Here is a 21800-nt window from a genome sequence, read left to right as displayed (position 1 = left end):
TAGGAATTATAGAGCGCCTGTAGGGATAGAGGGGGGGGAGGATGGAAGGCATTCAGGTTTAATTCGGGGAATTGGAACAGATCTAATTCCCCAGATCAAGAGCCCTTCACCAGCATCTAGGGAAATCCCCCCAAGGGGTTTACAGAGCAGAGCATCTAAGATGGGAAGTGGATTGTGTTCCTCAGCCCCTCAAGGGGCAGGTACGTTGATGCTTGTAAGAGGGGGGGTGGTTATTGATCTAAGTAATTGGACTTGTCCATCCATTCCATAGATGGATAAGCCCCAGGCCCCTGTGGATCTACGATTTCTATCCATAGATGTTCTACTCAGCAATTACATTACTAGGAAGTATTTTTACACGAGTGTGGTCAGCCATCATTGTTCTTTTGCCTCCCCCCACCAACATACAGAGTGGTAATGCTTTGTTTACAGTCAGCAAAGTCAGGGTATTTTCCAGAATGGTTTGTGCCTTTTTGTTCTTTATAGCTTGTATACATAAAACATTTAGAGGCAGGGATAGATTTGCATCTTTCATCTCGCCACATTCCATGGCTCACAGGAACCTGGTACATGTAGAAAAGTATGGAAATAAGACACACATGTAACACAAACATTTTATTAAGAAATACAATGCAGGCCCTTAAGGGAGGTGCCTTGATGCTAGTAAAGGCTTTTTATCTGAGGAATTGGAGCTTACCTCTGATCAAACTTGATTGTCTCCCATTCTCCAGGTGTTATGTAACCCCTGTTTAGCACTTTCCCACAAATAATACTAATAATTCAATACAGAGCACGAGAGATTTATAGCATACATAGGGACAGGAAAGTCAGGTGTGAAAGGTGTCTGGTCACTGGAGTCAGTCAGGTCACCTAACTTCAAAGTCTCCTGCGTGAGTAGCAATAAGTTGGCCAGTATGTCTGACATATTAAAATTTCCTATCAGGCAACTTGTGGGAAGGAGGGAAAATGGAAGAAGTGGATGTGTTTAGATATTTTAGAGTGGATATGTCGGCAGATGGATCTATGAAAGATGAGGTGAACCACAAAATAGGTGAAAGGAAAAAGATGGGTGGTGCACTGAAGTATCTGTGGAAAGAAATAAGTTTATTTATGGTAGCCAAAAATGGAATGTACAAGAATATAATGGTACTAACTCTTTCATATGGGTGTGAGGCATGGGTTTTGACTGCTTTAGTGAAAAGGAGGCTAGAAATGTTTGAGCGCCACCTGTGATGTAAATATCATGCAGGGCATTTGGAGTGCAGAAATTAAAAGATGTGGGATGACCAAGAGTATAAATTAGAGAGCTGAGGAGGGGTTGTTGATGTGGTTTGGGCATGCACAGTAGAAAGGATGGACAAGGATAGGGTGATGAAATGGGTGTATAAATCTAGGATGGAAGGTTGAAGGGGCAAGGGTTATCCTAGGAATGGTTGGAGGAAGGGGGAGGGGTATAAGAGGGTTTGAGTTGTAGGGGCTTCCCCCATTTGCACCGTGACCTTGCCACCTATGGAGTAATTAACAACTCCAAGCTAGTTTTAGCTACCACTGTAATTTATTATTATTATAATAAAAAAGAAGCGCTAAGCCACAAGGGCTATTACCACTGTAATGACCTGCTTACAGGTCAAATTTATGGCAATTCACTCATTGAAAGACTCCTTCATTGTCGTCAATACAGACACTGAAACAAGGTGCTGCATTGCATGGTGTATGGACACCTTGCAAAAGCTGCAAACCTTAGTATATTAACTCTACTATTAATGCACTCTTCCAACTAAACATGCCTTCCTTCATCATCCCTGACTCCCTACCTTTGGCTGACATTCTCAAGATTGTACCCACTGTAGTGAACCTCACTGCACTTGCAGTCGTGTTTCCTCCCTCTACCCAAGAAACTGTTCCTGTACCACCCCCAACTGCTTCCATCGACGACAACGAAGATTCTACTGACTCAATTGCCGCCTCCCAAATCTCAGCCAGCTAGCAATCCACCAACACATCTCGCCACTGCTGATGAATTACAACCATCTGCCAGTACCCATGAAGACTCTCCTACAGAATCCTCTTGTGAAGGAGATGATGAAAAAGTCACCCATCCCAGTACACCCACATGGGATAGCCTAACCTACACATCTAAATCTAATGTTGATACTATGATCTGCATGGAGCTGTATAAAGAGCTCTGTGCTGGGACTCAAATTTGCCTGTATGTCACCACACTAACATAAGTACTCAAGTTCACCAAGCTACACAAATTCATCTTTAGAAACAAAACACAACTTTATCACCTCTCCAGAAGCAACTTCAAGAAGTATGAAAATGGCTCTTCTACATCCCAACCTTAATTAACAGTACAAATAACATCTACAAAAGTGCTGCTTTCTTCTGAGATCTTGTCTGCTGCCCTCTCCTGCAACCAAAACTGCTGCCCTCCAATGGGCAACTGTCTGCCTGCTAGAACAGCCTGGGTTTAGCCCTGGACACTCCTCTCCAACTATTCTTCACCTGTCCCGTCTTCCCCACTCACCCCACAAGGGTCTTAACTAGACTCTCATTCGTTCATTCATTCATTTGTTCATAGGGGCTTGAGCATCCAGCAGGCTTGTGTGACCCTGTAACAGTAGTGAATAGAGACAGATTTTTTAATAGGCATGTTGCTGCAGTAAATAATAATGTGGGCCTCTAATTGAACTATGTATAGAAAGATGTTTGGTAATAGGCAATATGCCTTTTAAGAAAAGGAGGATAAATAAGTACACGAGATATGCTATAGGGTGTACAGCAATACACGGCCCTTGTCTGTTTAGTACTTTGATTATAATAATAATAATACAAGGTGAAATGGCAGCAATTTGTTCGAGTATATATTAGTAGATTAAAGGGTGATGGGTAGACTTACAGAAATGCATGTTTGTACAAGGGGCAACAAATATCAGATAATTATTTAGTGGCAGATATGCCGAGTAAGAGGTAAATGGGGTACAAGACGAATGTCATCAATGGGTAAGAATGAAGTACAGCATAAGTTAATAAATTAAAGGAGATAGTAAGGGTTAGGCATAATCAATTATTAGGAGCCAGGTGAGCTAGAGAGCAAACATGTAATGAGGAGAAAGCAAGAGTATAAGAAGTATGGGATAGATTTAAGAATGCAGTGATATTGCACAGCAGATGTTTGTGGGTATAGGAGGGTGGGTGCAGGTCTGAAGAGAGAATGGTGAAATGATGAGGTAAAGAAGGTGATAAGGGAGAGTTAGCATATGAAAGGTTTTTACAATGCAGAAGTGAAATGTAGAAGGCAGGGCACATGCAGAGTAAGAGCGAGAGTAAAAGAATGAGGGGGATGCAAAATGAGAGCCAGTGAAAGAGAGAGCAAAGTTTTATAAACAAATTTGAATGAGAATGATTAAGTTTTGGAGGTTAATAAGTTAAGTCTACAGAACAGAAGCGAGGCTTCATTAGATGGAGAAGAGGAGGTACTGGGAAGATGGAGGGAATATTTTGAGTTGCAAAATACTGAAGAAGAAAGGGAAGCAATGATTTCATGCATTGGGCAGAAGTATAACCTCTTCAAGGAGTAAAGAAAAGCCAGATGCGAGTATAAGGAAAATCCACAAGGCAATGGGTAGAATTATAGGAGGGTAAAGTAACTTGGATAGATGGAATTATGACAGATGCTAAATTTAAGTGGGAATATAGTTTTGATATATTTCATGTACGTTTTCAGTATTTGATGAGAGGAAGGAAGGTACCTAAGGATTGGCAGAGTTTGCTTAATTCTTTTATAAGGGAAAAATTGAACAGGAACGTAAGTTTACTAGGAAAAGTATATGCCAGAATTAATTTTGAAAGAGTAACACAAGACAGAAAGGAGGAACAAAGATTTAGCAAGGGTAGGGGATGTGTAGACCATTTGTTTACATTGAAGCATATAAGTTAGCAATACTTAGATTAAAATAAGGAACTTTTTTTTTACATTATGAATTTTGAAGAGGCATATAACAGATTCGATAGGGAAGCAATTTGGCACGTTGCAAATGGATGGAATAGATAAGTTACTAAAAACAATGTTTTTATATGGATAGTGAGGTTTAGGTTAGGGTATGCAGGAGAGAGGGGGAAATTATATTTCAGTAAAATTAGGCCTTAGACAGGGATGTGAGATGTCAAGATGGTTTAACATATTTATAGATGGGATGTAAAAGAAGTAAATGCTAGGGTATTGGGGAGATGTGTGGTACAAAGTGGGAGTTGTCAGTTACCTTTTGCCAATGACAGTTCTGGGAGATTCTGAAGAGAGGCTGCAAATGTTAGTGGATGAATTTTGGAAAGTATTTCAAAGAAGGAAATTACGTAAAAGCCAATATTGGAAAGAGCAGGGAGATCTAGGGAGAGAAAGATTGGATATCAGATAGGAGAGAGAGTGACTACGGAGGAAGATAATGTGTTCACATATTTTTGGAGTGAACTTGTCAGCAGATAGTTTTATGAAAAATGATGTGAACCAAAGAAAAAAAGGTGGATGGTGCATTGAGACTTCTGTGGAGATGAAGAAATTTATCTGTATAGGTAAAATCAGGGAATGACCAGAGTACAAAACTACCAACACAGTTATATAGGAGTGAAGCATGAGCATAAAATGTTGCAGCAAGGAAGCTGGAGGCAATAGGGAAGTCATGTTTGGGAGTGATGTGTGTTGCAAATATTATGCAAAGAATCTGGAAATAAGAAGACAGTATGGGGTTACCAAGAGAATACTTCGGAGGGCTGAGGGGATCTGGGATTTTAAGAGGATGGAGCAGACTAGGATGAGAGAAGGGAGGGGTAGAAGTTTTCCCAGGATTGATTGTAGGGAGTGTGTAAGACTGAAGTTAAGACAAGTGCTTTTTATGACTTTACATGTTGGGGTGAGAGCATGAGTGGAATTCAAGGAAGCCAATTAGTTGGACTTGAATTCTGGAGGTAGGAGTGCCTACACTCAAAAGAAGGGATGAGGATACTGCAGTTTGGAGAGTCGTCTGAACTATGCTGCCACCTTGCCTTTGGCAAGACAGTGACCTCAGTGGGAGACAGCTGGTGTTTGAATTATTCTATACATTGTGTGATAGAGGTAGGCTGACTGGATGGTGGAGATGAGAGTGGAAAGATATTCTCTATGGTTGTCATTTGTAGTCTTGCAATAAAATTTAAGCTATTAATACTAAGAATTCTCATCTTTGGAAATCTGTTCTTTGTTCTATGAATATACTCATAGGGTATATCCAGTAATATAAAAGTGTAATCAAATTCACATGTACAAAAAATCTATTACTACAGTCACTCTCTCTTGCCAAATGCGTAAGGCTTGCCATCATACACAACTCTCCCCCTTCTTGAGGAGTGGAGTACTGGGGGCGTCATCATCACAGTTAAGATGCCTGGCAAAGGACACTCTCTTCCTGTCAGAGCCGAGGTAGTCTGCCATGGGTGGTGGCAAGTTGCTATCTAGGCAAGGAAACTGCTGGGTTCCTAACACAGAAGTTTGACAGACAGAGGTGGTGGCAGTAGGAGGGATGACTGGGATGTTTAGAGACAGACTAGAGGAATCTGTGGCTTCCTGAACATAAGCTGGATCGTAATGGAGATACCCTCTAGCGTAGTAGCATCCAGTGAAGCTCCCTGGAGTTCTAAATACTGCTGATGAAGTTGTCTTACTCTGTTGTCTTGTGCTACTGTGTCTGCCCAAGCCCTGTGGAAGGATAGATGGATGTTTAAGTGCTGGGACCAAGTGGTGCTGAATGACCCATACTGGTTTAGCACTTCACATAATTGCACTAATGGAACTAAAATATCTTTCAGCTCTTTACACAATCAAATATTTTACCCTGTTGCACTTCACTCCCCAAACATACTCAAACTAACCCTCCAAGTAAAAATCTTTTATACAGACTAACACTAATTAAAACTATAAATACAGCAGGACAACCATATCTGCAGGTCCGGTACCTGCAGTTTCAATTATCCACAATTTACTGTGCCAAGAAAATAACCCTTAATTTTGCTTAATAATGGCCTCAAAATGCAAAAGTAGTGATGGTGGCAGTTTTTCAAAGCCTAAGAAAAACCATAAAGTGCTTCCTATCAGTCAAAACAGAGCTAATTCTCCACTTATAGTGTATAATTTATCAATTAAACTTTATCACAAGTATGTATGTACACTCACTGAAAAATGACATAGCATTGAGTTCCCTACTAATTGTCTGCCCGAAATGCCTTGGCATGATAATGGCTTTCTTTGTACTTAAATGTAAATTGTAATTACGCATTGTAACCTTCACAAAGAAATAAAATCTTTATTCGTTATTATTCTTTATCTGCAGTTTCGGGATCCACGGGAGGTCCTTGGAACGTATCCCCCAAGGATGCAGGGGTCCTACTGTAGTCACAAGATTAAATTATCCATCCATTAAATTTCTGAGATCCTATAGAAACCTCTGGACTAAAATGAAAAGGCTAAAGCTGTCTGCAAATTGTTAAAATGTGTACCATGGTTTGCAGTATGTTACAGAAAATGAAAATGTTTATTTACTTGCAAAGCTTACAATGTATAGTTTACATATTATAAAATATTAATTACAAAGGAGGCCACTAGCATATCTAGGCATTTCAGGCAGACTAATCCTAATTCTTACTCTATATTGACATAGGTTATAGAGCAGTACATTTCAATATACCTTATTGCATACTGATATAAAAGTTAGGTAACTGAAGTGATTAATTAATTTATAAGTGAGGTAGTACAAAACATATAACAATAAATAAATTTAGTAATGGAAATGGTTTTGTCTTGGTATGATACACTTTTTTATTACTGCTCCTATACTGGGAGAGTATCTTAGGCAAATTTAGGACTAACTTAAGATTTATTAGGCAATAACTATATTAGGAATTTTATGTTTACAGTCATTTGGGCGAGTGTAAGTGTAAAATAGAGGGAATTACAGGTAATGAGAGTAAGTTTATTTTATTTTGCATGTGTTCATGATACTAAAAAGAGAATAGGTGGTTTTCATATAGTTAGCTGATGATGGGGGTGTGTTAGGGAGATGTTTTTTAGCAGTTCTAGAGTTTTCAGGCAGGAAATTCGAATTTAGGCCCTTTTATGTATGTACATCAAATTTTTGTAGAGGTTTAGCTAGACATGAGAAATGTCAGAGCTTTTTGTGTCGAGTATTGTGTCTATGGGCCCTGTTGCAGCTACCAAGAAAGTGTTTTAGTTCTGGATTAATATTAGAATTTATGGTTCTGTAAATGTAGATTGCGCAGTAGTAGGTGTGAATGTTTTGTACAGCGAGCACCCTAAAGCAGAGGGCTGTGGGTAAAGTGTGTGTGCTCTATCATCAATTTGCAAAGAGACATGTCATAGTGAAGTTAAGAGATGGATTTAACACTCTTTAGCCATGCTAAACTTGCCGTTCTCTTTAGAACTCACTGTTTTCAAATGAGGAGTGTTAAAGATGAGAGAGAGAAAGAGACGGGAAATAAGGGGGGGATGAAGGGTAAACTAGGATCAGAAGTTTGTTTAAAAATTTACTAAAAATATTTTTTTAATTTTATTTTTTCAACAAACCAGCCGTATCCCACCGAGGCAGGGTGGCCCAAAAAGAAAAACAAAAGTTTCTCTTTTTAAATTTGGTAATTTATACAGGAGAAGGGGTTGCTAGCCCCTTGCTCCCGGCATTTTAGTTGCCTCTTACAACACGCATGGCTTACGGAGGAAGAATTCTGTTCCACTTCCCCATGCTGGTGTCTTTGTCTCAAATGCACTGGATAACAGGTATATCTTACTGCTTCTTCTTACACATAGGTCACACTACACAGGCAAGCACATGCATATACATCTACATGTAAATATATATACATACACACATCTAGGGTTTTTTCTTCTTTTTCTTAATAGCTCTTGTTCTTGTATTTTTTCCTCTCTATTGTCCATGGGGAAGTGGAAAAGAATCTTTCCTCTGTAAGCCATGCGTGTCGTATGAGGCGACTAAAACGCCGGGAGCAATGGGCTAGTAGCCCCTTCTGTACACATTTACTAAAAATCAGAAGAAAAACTTTATAAAACTGGGATACCTGGATGTAGTGTGGATGATAAGAAAGAGATGATTGCTGATGTCATGAATGAAAAGAAGTTGGATGTCCTGGCCCTAAGCAAAACAAAGCTGAAGGGGGTAGGTGACTTTCAGTGGGGAGAAATAAATGGGATTAAGTCGGGAGTAGCTGAGAGAATTAGAGCTAAGGAAGGGGCAGCAATAATGTTGAAGGACCAGTTATGGAAGGAAAAGAGGGAATATAAATGTGTAAATTCAAGGATTATGTGGATTAAAATAAGGGTTGGATGTGAAAAGTGGGTCATAATAAGCATGTATGCACCTAGAGAAGAGAGGAGTGTAGAGAGAGAGATTTTGGGAGATGTTAATTGAATGTATAGGAACCTTTGAACCAAGTGAGAGTAATTGTGTAGGGGACCTAAATGCTAAAGTAGGAGAAACATTTAGAGAGGGTGTGGTAGGTAAGTTTGGGGTGCCAGGTGTAAATGATAATGGGAGCTCGTTGACTGAACTCTGTATAGAAAGGAGTTTAGCTATAAGTAACACGTATTTTAAGAAAAAGAGGATAAGTATACAAAATATGATGTAGGGCCAAATGACAGTAATTTGTTGGACTATGTATTGGTAGATAAAAGACTGTTGAGTAGACTTCTGGATGTACATGTTTATAGAGGGGCCACAGATATATCGGATCACTTTCTAGTTGTAGCTACAGTGAGAGTAAAAGGTAGATGGGGTACAAGGAAAATGGAAGCAGCAAGTAAGAGAGAGGGAAAATGGAAGCAGCAAGTAAGAGAGAGGTGAAGGTTTATAAACTTGAGGAGGAGGCAGTTAGGGTTAAGATATAAACAACTGTTGGAGGACAGATGGGCTAGTGAGAGTATAGGCAATGGGGTAGAAGATGTATGGGGCAAGTTTAAGAATACAGAATTAGTGTGTTCAGCAGAAGTTTGTGGTTACAAGAAAGTGGGTGCAGGAGGGAAGAAGAGCAATTGGTGGAATGATGTGATACAAGGAGGGAAGAGTATATGGAGAGAATAAGAGAGTGGTGAAGCAATGTAAAAAGAGAGCAAATGAGAGAGTGGGAGAGATGTTATCAACAATTTTGTTGAAAATAAGAAAAAGTTTTACAGTGAGATTAATAAGTTGAGGAAGCCTAGGGAACAAATGGATTTGACAGTTAAAAATAGGAGAGTTATTAAATGAAGAGTTAGAGGTATCGGGAAGATGGAGGGAATATTTTAAGGAATTGTTAAATGTTGATGAAGATAGGGAGGCTGATTTCATTTATAGGGCAAGGTGGAATAACATCTTGTAGGAGTGAGGAAGAGCCAGTTGTGAGTGTGGGGGAGGTTCATGAGCCAGTGGGTAGAATGAAAGGGGGTAAGGCAGCTGGGATTGATGGGATAAAGACAGAAATGTTAAAAGGAGGAGGGGATATAGTTTTGGAGTGGTTGGTGCTATTATTTAATAAATGTATGGAAGAGGGTAAGGTACCCAGGGATTGGCAGAGAGCATGCATAGTTCCTTTGTATAAAGGCAAAGGGGACTAAAGAGAGTGCAAAAATTATAGGGGAATAAGTCTGTTGAGTGCATTAGTGTTCACAATAAAGCTAACAGAATTCTTGGCTTCATATGTAGAAGTATAAATAATAGAAGTCCTCAGGTTGTTCTTCAACTCTATATATCCTTGGTTAGGCCTCATTTAGACTATGCTGCTCAGTTCTGGTCACCGTATTACAGAATGGATATAAATGCTCTGGAAAACGTACAAAGGAGGATGACAAAGATGATCCCATGTATCAGAAATCTTCCCTATGAGGATAGACTGAAGGCCCTGAATCTGCACTCTCTCGAAAGGCATAGAATTAGGGGGGATATGATCGAGGTGTATAAATGGAAAACAGGAATAAATAAAGGGGATGTAAATAGTGTGCTAAAAATTTCCAGCCAAGACAGGACTCGTAGCAATGGTTTCAAGTTGGAAAAATTCAGATTCAGGAAGGATATAGGAAAGTACTGGTTTGGTAATAGAGTTGTGGATGAGTGGAACAAGCTCCCGAGTACAGTTATTGAGGCTAAAACGTTGTGTAGTTTTAAAAATAGGTTAGATAAATACATGAGTGGGTGTGGGTGGCTGCGAGTTGGACCTGACTAGCTCGTGCTGCTGGTCTGTTACAGTGCTCCATCCTTGAGTGGGGATTACCAGACTGGATGGGTCATTGGGATAATCCGGGGGGTGGGTCACTGGTCTAATCCGGAGGGAAGGACATGGACCTGCTCTGCATGGGCCAGTAGGCCTGTTGCAGTGTTCCTTCTTTCTTGTGTTCTTATGAGTATACCTGGTAAAGTTTGTGGTAGTTATTATTGAAAGAATTAAGAGCAAGACAGAGAGTAGGATAGCAGATGAACAAGGAGGCTTTAGGAAAGGTAGGGGGTGTGTAGACCAAGTGTTTACAGTGAAACATACAGGTGAACAGTATTTAGATAAGGGTAGAGAGTTTTTTGTGGCATTTATGGATTTAGATAAGGCATATGACAGGGTAGATAGGGGGGCAATGTAGCAGATGTTGCAGGTGTATATTATGTAGGAGGTTACTGAAAGCAGTGAAGAGTTTTTACGAGGATAGTGAGGCTCAGGTTAGAGTATGTAGGAGAGAGGGAGATTATTTCCCAGTAAAAGTAGGCCTTAGACAAGGATGTGTGATGTCCCCGTGGCTGTTCAATATATTTATAGATGGGGTTGTAAAGAAGTGAATGCTAGGGTCTTGGCAAGAGGTGTGGAGTTAAAAGATAAAGAATCAAACACAAAGTGGTAGTTGTCACATTTGCTCTTTGCTGATGACACGGTGTTTTTGGGAGATTCTGAAGAGAAGTTGCAGAGATTGGTGGATGAATTTGGTAGGGTATGTAAAAAGAAAATTAAAAGTGAATATAGGAAAGAATTAGGTTATGAGGATAACAAAAAGATTAGGTGACAAAAGACTGGATATCAGATTGGAGGGAGAGAGTATAGAGGAGGTGAATGTATCCCGATATTTAGGAGTGGACGTGTCAGCAGATGGGTCTATGAAGGATGAGGTGAATCACAGAATTGATGAGGGGAAAAAGGTGAGTGGTGCATTTAGGAGTCTGTGGAGACAAAGAACTTTGTCCGTGGAAGCAAAAAGGGGACTGTATGAGAGTATAGTTGTACCAACACTTGTATGGGTGTGAAGGATGGGTGATGAATGTTGCAGCAAGGAGAAGGCTGGAGGCAGTGGAGATGTCATGTCTGAGGGCAATGTGTGGTGTGAATATAATGCAGAGAATTCGTAGTTTGGAAATTAGGAGAAGGTGTGGGATTACCAAAACTATTATCCAGAGGGCTGAGGAGGGGTTGTTGAGGTGGTTCAGACATGTAGAGAGAATGGAACAAAACAGAATGAGAGTGTATAAATCTGTAGTGGAGGGAAGGTGGGGTAGGGGTCAGCTTAGGAAGGGTTGGAGGGAGGGGGTAAAGGAGGTTTTGTGTGCGAGGGGCTTGGACTTCCAGCAAGAATGCATGAGCGAATTTGATAGGAGTGAATGGAGACAAATGGTTTTTAATACTTGACATGCTGTTGGAGTGTGAGCAAAGTAACATTTATGAAGGGATTCAGGGAAACTGGCAGGCCGGACTTGAGTCCTGGAGATGGGAAGTAGTGTCTACACTCTAACACCCCTCCTTCAATGTTGCAGTTTTATAACTGTTGTGTAAAGCACCCTTCTGGCAAGATAGTGATGGAGTGAATGATGAAAGTGTTTCTTTTTTGGGCCACCCTGCCTTGGTGGGAATCGGTCAATGTGTTAATATAAAATTTAAAAAAAATATTCCCCCATGGAGATAAGAGGAAATGAATAAGAACTAGAAAGAAAACAGAAGAAAACCCAGAGGGGTGTGTATATATATATGCTTGTGTATGTGTAGTGTGACCCAAGTGTAAGTAGAAGTAGCAAGACATGCCTGAAATCTTGCATGTTTATGAGACAGAAAAAAGGACACCAACAATCCTACCATCATGTAAAATAATTACAGGCTTTCATTTTACACTCACTTGGCAGGACGGTAGTATCTCCCTGGGCGGTTGCTGTCTACCATCCTACTACCTAGTATTTTTTTTAATTATACCCAAATATTAAAGAAAAAAAAACAAATGTGGCATTTTTTCATTAAGTGCTTGATTGGAATTGCCTCTTTCTTCTGTGCCTTTAAATCATAAAGAATGCTTTCAGCTGAAAGTTAGATTTGCTACTTGCAGTTAATAGGTGTAACATGTCTAGTTTTTAAAAGTACAGCAGAAAATAAGATCAAACATAGGACTCACCTGGGAAGTGACATAGGAGGGATACTTGTAGCCATCTGTGGGAAGTAGTGTTGCTGGTGGAGGTACCAGTTGGGAAGCTCCCTCTCCACCATCACTATGACACTGATGCAAGGGGATCACATCTGGGTCAGCATCACTCTCAGTCTCCACCTGAGTGATGTCATATTTGTATAGTAAAAGCAAGACAGAGCATAAGTTTAATGAAGTATAAATAACAAAAAGGCACAATACCGTGACTGGAACGATACACAAATAACCCGCACATAAAAGAGAGAAGCTTACGACGACGTTTCGGTCAGACTTGGACCATTGACAAAGTGACTTTGTCAATGGTCCAAGTCGGACCGAAACGTCGTCGTAAGCTTCTCTCTTTTATGTGCGGGTTATTTGTGTATTTAATGAAGTATAGGTGGATTTTAGTTTTACATTAAGTAATACTTTCTTTGACCAACTGGCTGAGAGAGGCACACTTTAGACTTTATGCCACTTAGAAAAGACTTCTCTTATTTAACTAAAGCCTCTCCTCATTTAATGACAGAGTTCCGTTCGTCGGTAAGTGCATCTGTCGCTAAGTGAGGAGCATATTATAATGGTAGTGGGTTTGTGTCAACCATCCTTGATATTGTTTTTATGTCACCTTTGCACCATAAAATTTCTGGTGTATTTTTAAATATTTAGACAGTTGTGTACTATATATTGTAATAAACAGAATAGAGGAAATCGGCTCTAATATACATTATTTAGGTAGGCTGTCGTAAGTCCAAGTTTTCAGTAAACGAGTACGTCACTAAGTGAGAATATGCCATGTTAATCTAACTAGATATGCATTTGCATTTTTTTACTCTGCTACATCTGCTTTACAATGTTACTGAAATTATTAGACAGACATTTCTGTGACATGCTTTGAGAAACACTCGTCAGATTTGATTTCCAAAAGTCTATTAATTGATCTTTAAGTTAATAGGTATGTATGTATATTTGAAGTGCTATCATGCCAGCTCTTTTCTCTTCTTTCTCATACCCACCTGCATATCTCTTTCCAGACAAGAACTTTCACGATCAGGAGTTAAAGTAGAGGATGTACGACTACTTCTTGGAGACTTGCCAGAGTGGTGATGGTGATCTACCATTTCTTTGTGGTGGTGAGTGACAGCCAAGGAGAGAAGCTGTGGCGCCCTTCTGCTGCGGAAAGTGATGAACAAAAGTAACACAATAACCAGGAATACAAAACCGGAACCCACTCCTAAGACCACCAGCAGCAAGGAAGGAATGACTAGGCTCCCAAGGGCTCTGTGGTCAATGATGTCGTCCTCAGGTTCCTCGGTGTCTTCAGGAGAGACAATCTTGCCTCCATCACGAACTTCAGCTTCAGAGGGACCATCTGAAAGGAGTCAACATGTTTTCAATCTCCTACCTCAATATCATTTAACTGCAGCACTGTGTTCAATGAGAAGGAAATATATTCTTTAAATATCAAAATATTATTAATTAGTTATGAATTTCCTAGAAGTGCTAATGTATCATTACTAAATGTGTAACCAATAACAATCACTAGTAACCTGATTTTTAATAACCAATAACCACAATAGTGACTATCACCAGTAATGAATTATGTACCAAATGACTACTAACCCTAGTTTATGAAGCACCTAAAGAAGAGCATGTCCACTAAGATTCACACTATTGCACTTAAAAGCAATAACAATCACTAACCATACAACTGGTAGACAGAGCTGTTGGAGGAACCACTGGTGATGGTGAGGAGGACTGCCTCGCTGGCACCTTTGGCATTGACGGCAGTGATGGTAAGATAATACCTCCCTCCTACCTTCAACCCATCAACCTGTGGGGTACACCAGTGTTGTCAGGTCTCTTTCTTAATCTATAAGAAGTAGTAACACATAGTACAATACCAGACAGTACACACTGTGTGACAGTTCTACAGATGCTGTCACTACCTCCACTATCTTGTATCAATATTATCATAGGGAAGCACTAAAACTGTACAGGTGAAAGAGTGCCTGGTGAATATGTAATCTGCTTTGATAAAAGGATGGGGAAGGTTAGCTCCAATTCCTTGAAGCAAGTTTTTTTTACCAGCATTGTCAATTCCCTTGAAGGGCTCAGATGTTGTACTCTATTATAATACAGTGGACCCCTGGTTTTCGTCCGGTACGGAAATTGTACAATTCAGATTTCAAGCACTTTTTTCGGCAAAATTTTCCACCAGGTTTAGAACATCTGCTCGAAAATTGTCCGAATCAGACGTCCACCTGCCCGGGACGCCAATTCTCACATGTACCAGACTCGGTCTGCCTCTGTCTCTTGTTGAGTTACCAATACTCCTTTTCTGTATGTAAAACTATATTTATTCTCTATAAAATGTATTTTTTGTTAATATTTTTGAGTATCTGGAATGGATTAATTGGATTTACATTATTTCTTATGCGAAATATTACTTCGGTTTTTGTCCATTTTGGATTGTGACCGACCTTCTGGAACAAACTAAGGACGAAAACTGGGGTATTACTGTATTTCTAAAAATGTAAATTCCATTATTCAATACAGCTTTTTTTTTTTTTGTTTCATTAAACATAAATGTCAACAAAAATCAGACTTTGTGAAATTTAAATCTCCAGATGCCCTCCATGGGTTCATACCCCACTTACTCTGATTAGATCAGAGTCCTCAAAAATTAAAATCGGAGATAAAATCTTCTGTACAACTGTGTATCATGTCAAAATAAAAATTATTATTATTGGATGGGGTTTGCAATTACAGTTTCCATACATTAATGAGATACAGTAGTCTGTAGATAACCACAGGTTCCTTTACCAAGTTTTCTTAATTACATTACTGCAAAATTGTAGCATATTTTCGACTAACATTTCGCAAGTTTCAACTAACACGATTCCACTTCTGGGTGGGGAAAAAATTGGAGCACCGCAAGCTGGAACGTAGGAATTTTCCCCTCCATCTAGTGTGTTCTTGGGGAGTCTACCTGTGGGTCAGGCCTTTGTCTTTGCAGGGGAGGCCTAGTGTCCTTCCCTGCCATCCCACGAATCCTCGTGCTTTGGAAGGTGAATATAAAAACACCTTTCCAGTAATCTGGAGGTCAAACAATCAGCATGGATGACAGAGGAAGTATTTATTGACTGGTTTAAGCTTCATTTTATTCCTAAAGTCAAGTTTTACCTGCACAGTAAGAAATCTAAAAATCTAATCCTTACATTCAAGGTTCTCTTCACTCTTGATTCCAGTACTCATCCAGAAGCTTTGTTGGATGTGAATTCACATGTAAAAGTTGTATTTTTATTTCAAAATACATCTTTCATACCACCACTGGAGCAAGGAGTTAATAAAACCTACTTCATTCAGTTTGGAAACAGATACAGATGTCCCTCTTAACATAATGATAAATGGATCACCTATCACAAAGCTCACAGGGGAAAATTCTTAGGAATCCATCTTGATAATAGGCTGAAATTTCAAATACATGTACAACAAATTTCCAAGAAAATTTCCAAGACTGTAGGCATACTATCGAAGATATGGTACTATGTTCCACAGTCAGTCCTCCTGGCCCTATATCACTCATTTAACCCTATCTCACCTATGGAATTTGTGCATGGGGCTCAACAATAAACCATCTGAGACCATTAATTATCCAACAAAAGGCTGCAGTCAGAATAACAAATCCCCACTACAGAAAGCACACTCCACCAATATTCAAAACTCTAAACCTACTCACCGTACAAAACATCCATACTTATTACTGTACCTACTACATACATAGAACACTTAACTCGGATATAAACCCTCCCCTCAAACGTCTCCTTACCAACCTCAACAGAACACATGACCATAACACAAGGCACAGATCACTCTTTGATGTTCCTCGTGTCCATCTCGCACTATGAAAAAACTCAATGCACATAAAAGGCCCAAAAATCTGGAATTCATTACCTGTGAACATAAAAGAAACACTGTCTGTTTATAAATTCAAGTCACAACTAAATAAATACTGCATAACTGCATCTCATAAATTATAACCTGTGACCCTATCAAACTTTGTTTTTTTAATTACATTACCTAATAGAATACTCCATTCTCTTGAATGCACAGTAACTCATCAAATGACCATATGATCTGTCTTTGAAATACTCATTTGTGCTTAATTGTTATTTGTTTACTGTAATTTTTACCACTGAATATATCATTGCTTAGTTAATCTTAAGTTAATTTTAAGCCTCCTCATAATGCTCTGGATCAGAGCCTGATCAACCAGGCTGTTACTGCATGCAAACCAATGTACGAGCCACAGCCCGGCTGGTCAGGAACCAACTTTAGGTGCTTGTCCAGTGCCAGCTTGAAGACTGCCAGGGGTCTGTTGGTAATCCCCCTTATGTATGCTGGGAGGCAGTTGAACAGTCTCGGGCCCCTGACACTTATTGTATGGTCTCTTAACGTGCTAGTGACACCCCTGCTTTTCATTGGGGGGATGTTGCATCGTCTGCCAAGTCTTTTGCTTTCGTAGTGAGTGATTTTCGTGTGCAAGTTCGGTACTAGTCCCTCTAGGATTTTCCAGGTGTATATAATCATGTATCTCTCCCTCCTGCATTCCAGGGAACACAGGTTCAGGAACCTCAAGCGCTCCCAGTAATTTAGGCGTTTTATCTCTGTTATGCGTGCCGTGAAGGTTCTCTGTACATTTTCTAGGTCAGCAATTTCACCTGCCTTGAAAGGTGCTGTTAGTGTGCAGCAATATTCCAGCCTAGATAAAACAAGTGACCTGAAGAGTGTCATCATGGGCTTGGCATCCCTAGTTTTGAAGGTTCTCATTATCCATTCTGTCATTTTTCTAGCAGATGCGATTGATACAATGTTATGGTCCTTGAAGGTGAGATCCTCCGGCATGATCACTCCCTGACAAATCTAGAAGCAATGCTCTGAAATGGAGTCTAGAGCAGCTAATGATGCCTTATCAACTGTACAATGTACTGCAGGGTAAAAGAGCCCAGAGATCCATTACAGAATTTATCCACCTCAGTTGACAATCAACAACCATCCACCTCAGCCCAGTAGGGCCACAGTATCCCTCTCCACTCTTATTTATTTTTATTTATTTATTTATTTATAATTTGAGCACACATACAGAGGTACAAAAAAATACAGACAAGAGCAGCATGCCAAAGCCACTTATACTATGCATAGCATTACGGGCTGGCTTAAAATTAACTTAAGATTAACTAAGCAATGATGAAATCAGTGAAAAACATTAATGTAAACAGATTACTATAAAGCACAAGTGAGTATTACAAAGACAGGTCATATGGTTGCATGCATTGTTGTAAATTCAGTAGAATGGAGTATTCTGTTAGGTAGTGTATTTAAAAAATAATAAAGTTAGATTGGGTTTTAGGTTTAACATTTATGTGATATAATTGTGAGAAGCATTTAAGATATACAATTTATAAGGTTCAGTTATTCAGTATTTATTTGGTTTTGGGTGAGTAAGTGATCTTTGAGAAGAGACTTGAATTTATAAACAGGTAGTGTTTCTTTTATATTTACAGGTAATGAATTCCAGATTTTAGGGCCTTTTATGTGCATTGAGTTTTTGCATAGTGTGAGATGGACACGAGGAATATCAAAGAGTGATCTGTGCCTTGTGTTATGGTCATGTGTTCTGTTGAGGTTGGCAAGGAGATGTTTGAGGGGAGGGTTAATATCAGAGTTGAGTGTTCTATGTATGTAATAGGTGCAGTAATAAGTATGGATGTTTTGTATGGTGAGTAGGTTGAGTGTATTGAATATTGGTGGAGTGTGCTGCCTGTAGTGAGAATTTGTTATCATTCTAACTGCAGCCTTTTGTTGGGTAATTAGTGGTCTGAGATGGTTACTTGTTGTTGAGCCCCATGCACAAATTCCATAGGTGAGATAGGGGTAAATAAGAGAGTGATATAGGGCCAGGAGGGCTGACTGTGGAGCATAGTACCGTATCTTCGATAGTATGCCTACAGTCTTGGAAATTTTCTTAGAAATTTGTTGTATATGTGTATGAAATTTGAGTCTATTATCAAGGTGGATTCCTAAGAATTTTCCCTCTGTTAGCTTTGTGATAGGTGATCCGTTTATCATTATGTTAAGAGGGACATCTGTAGCTCTGTTACCAAACTGAATGAAGTAGGTTTTGTCAATGTTTAGTGTAAGTTTGTTAGTCCTCATCCAGGTAGATATTTTCTGTAATTCGGTATTTACAGTATTGGCTAGCGTGACTGGGCTCGGGTGGGAGAAGACGTATGTTGTGTCATCAGCAAATAGTGTGGGTTTGAGTAATTGCGAAGCATTTGGTAGGTCATTTATGTATAGGAGAAAGAGAAGAGGGCCAAGGACACTTCCCTGTGGGACACCAACTGTAATTGGTTGTGCAGAAGAGTTTGCCCCATTTGCATACACATATTGGCTTCTGTTGCTGAGGTATGACTTGAGGTAGTTGAGGGAGTGCCCTCTTATACCATAGTGTGACAATTTTACGTGGAGCAAGTCATGGTCAACTGTATCAAAAGCTTTACGTAAGTCAATGAAGATCCCCAGTGGGACTTCTTTTTTCTCTATTGCAGTGTATATATGTTCTAGCATGTGTATAATAGCATCATTAGTATTTTTATTAGGCCTGAATCCAAATTGGCAGGGGTTGAGTATGTTTTGGGAGATAAGGTAGGAGTAGATTCGTTTATGAATTAATTTTTCGAAGATTTTTGAGAGAGGGTGTAAGTTGGATATTGGCCTATAGTTATTCAACTCTGTTTGGTCTCCTCCTTTGTGGATCGGGGTGACCCTTGCTATTTTGAGTACTGTAGGGAAGGTGGAGGATTCAATGGATTTGTTAAAGAGTGTTGCAATGATTGGTGATAGCACTTGACACTTTTTTGTATATAAAGGGTGGTAAGGTATTTAAATCTCCTGCCTTGTTTTTTAGTGCGTTGATAATAAGGGAGACTTCGTATGGGTTAGTCGGAGCTAGGAACAGTGTGTTCGGGTAGTTGCCGGTGAGGTAGTCATTTGGTGGGGTATCTGAGCTTGGGATTTTATTGGCAAGGTTTTGTCCTATAGTGGAGAAGAAATCATTGAGTCTGTTTGCTGTTTCTGTTGGTGGGAGTTGGGGTTCATCTGATTTTGCTAATTTTATTTCGCTATTTCGTGATATCTTTTTTGTTCCCAGAATTTCTGATAGGGTTTTCCAGGTCTTTTTTATATCACCTCGTAAGTTGGATAATCTGTTCTCATAATACAATTTTTTTGCCCTTCTTATCAGGCTGGTTAGGATTGACGAGTAACGTTTTGTTTGGTCTCTGGTTATGCGACCCATTCTGTACTGTTTTTCATATTGGTGTTTTGTATTTATGGATTTGAGAATGCTGGGTGTTAGCCAGGGACTGTTCAGTCTCTTAGCTGTCATCTGCTTAGTTTTTTTAGGGCAGTGCTTGTTATAGAGGTATTGGGTCTTTTTTAGAAAATTATTAATACATTCGTCAATATCTGTATTGATTTCTAGCTCAGTGTGCCAGTCAATGTTTGCTACTGCTGTTGTGAAGTTATTAATGGCTGCCTCATTGTGAAGTCTGAAGGTGACTTTAGTAGTGTCTTGGGGTAATTTACCAAGAGTTGTTATGAGGAAAGTAGGGTAGTGGTCTGTGGTATTATCTGTAATTATGCCTGATTTTAAAGGGGATATGGTGTTGGTCCAGATGTGGTCAAGTAGGGAAACACTAGTCTCTGTAACTCTTGTAGGTTTTGTTACTGTTGGTAGCAACATACAGTTACTCATTGTGTTTGTGAATTCAGTAACGTGTGGGTCCTGGTCTTGCAGGAGATTTATATTGAAGTCACCTGAGAGTAGTAAGTGATCTTTGTTCATGCGTGCATCAGTTATCATACTTCCTAGGTTTTGACTAAATTGGCTAATGTTTGACTGTGGAACTCTGTAGATGTTTATCAATGTGAGAGGTTTTTGTAGGTATTTGGATTTGAATTTGGCTATTATATATTCCCCATGTTCATCTCTTGTGCAAGTATTAGTGATACATTCTAGTTGGTCTGAGTAGTATATGGCTGTGCCACCCCCTTGTTGGTCTGGCCTACAGTTGTGTATGGCTGTGTAACCAGGAATGGCATAGACATCTGTACTATCAGGCTTTAGCCAGGTTTCAGTTAGTGTAATGATGGACATATTGGCATGTAAGGAATTTAGTAATGCTATGAGGTCATCGTAATGCTTGCTTAAAGATCTGATATTGTAGTTAAAGATAGTTATGTTGTTGTTGGCACTGAGAAGTGCCTTTGATTGTTCTGCAGTGTAGTAATTACAGTAACTGTTTGATTCATTTAAGTCATTAAATAAGAGGTTGGTATCAGGATCAATGCTTGTAATCATAAGATTTGTAGTGAATCTATAGTTAGAATTAAGTATAAAACAAAGTAAATAGTCTTAAGCTAAAAAATAGCACCTGAATTATTTAACAAATGTAAAATAATGAGCTAAGGTAGTTTTTTTTTTTTTAAGCTAAAATAAAGGAGACAATATAAAAGGGACTCTGTTCACAATCATCGACAAATACCAGCAACCACACTGTAAGGTAAGAAATATTATTTCTGTTGTATTTGTAGCCTTAAGCAGTAGAAAAAAACAAAGTACATCACAACAATGAACAGCAAAATCATTATCATTTTTATTTTTGTAAGATTTGGAGACCTAAAGAAAAACTCTTGGCATTTTTGGAGGTCCCGGGAATGTAACTATTTTCCCCACAAGTTCTTCAGTTGTTTAATACAGTTTGTCTAACTACGTTTTCAGGAACATAACTACTGTGGTAATCGACATTCTACTGTATATGCCTTTTGATGAAATTGCAAAATTCAAAAGCCATGAATATGCAGTGCATTTCAGAAAAAAAAATCTAAGGCTTACATGCTACACAATTCTAGAGGCAGGAACTAGAGTGCATGCACTCAGAAGGGATGAAGATGCTGCATTTGTGAGGATCAGTTGAAATGTGATGTTCTGAACTTTTAGAAAAACAGCTATAGAATGAATGATGGTACATTTTCTTATTGTGAATCATCCTACCTGATTGAGATTTAGATAGATTTTGCCGCCAAAGTGGCTAGTTTATTGTGCACTCCATATCCAGCTTGTGGACGGTAGCGCAAGAGCATATGGATACACAAAAGGCCTAGGAACTAGGCTCCAAAAGGGTTAACTGGTGAACATTTGGATTTATATCTACCTATCTACATTTCACTTATTTGTTACAAGCAAATTTAGGAAATTTTCTTGTTCTATCTAGGCTGGAAT

At 39.2% G+C, this 21800-nt stretch overlaps 1 protein-coding gene across 1 annotated transcript in view; it reads right to left on the bottom strand.

Annotated features, from left to right (window-relative positions):
- Nucleotides 1-602: 602 nt before the first annotated feature.
- LOC128696012 (uncharacterized) overlaps nt 603-21800 on the bottom strand; it is a 32358-nt gene continuing 11160 nt past the window's right edge. The window contains exons 2-5 of the mRNA XM_070094803.1: nt 14156-14285; nt 13468-13823; nt 12443-12592; nt 603-5731 (exon numbers count right to left, since the gene is read on the bottom strand). Of these exons, the coding sequence (XP_069950904.1) occupies nt 5354-5731; nt 12443-12592; nt 13468-13823; nt 14156-14285 (1014 nt within the window). The 3' untranslated portion in view covers nt 603-5353. The remainder of the gene's footprint in view (nt 5732-12442; nt 12593-13467; nt 13824-14155; nt 14286-21800) is intronic.

This window comes from Cherax quadricarinatus, chromosome 48 (genome assembly GCF_038502225.1).
Source record: "Cherax quadricarinatus isolate ZL_2023a chromosome 48, ASM3850222v1, whole genome shotgun sequence".
Classification (NCBI taxonomy): Eukaryota; Metazoa; Arthropoda; class Malacostraca; order Decapoda; family Parastacidae; genus Cherax; species Cherax quadricarinatus.
Note: the sequence above shows the minus strand (reverse complement) of the source record. Positions and strands in the feature narration are given on the sequence as shown.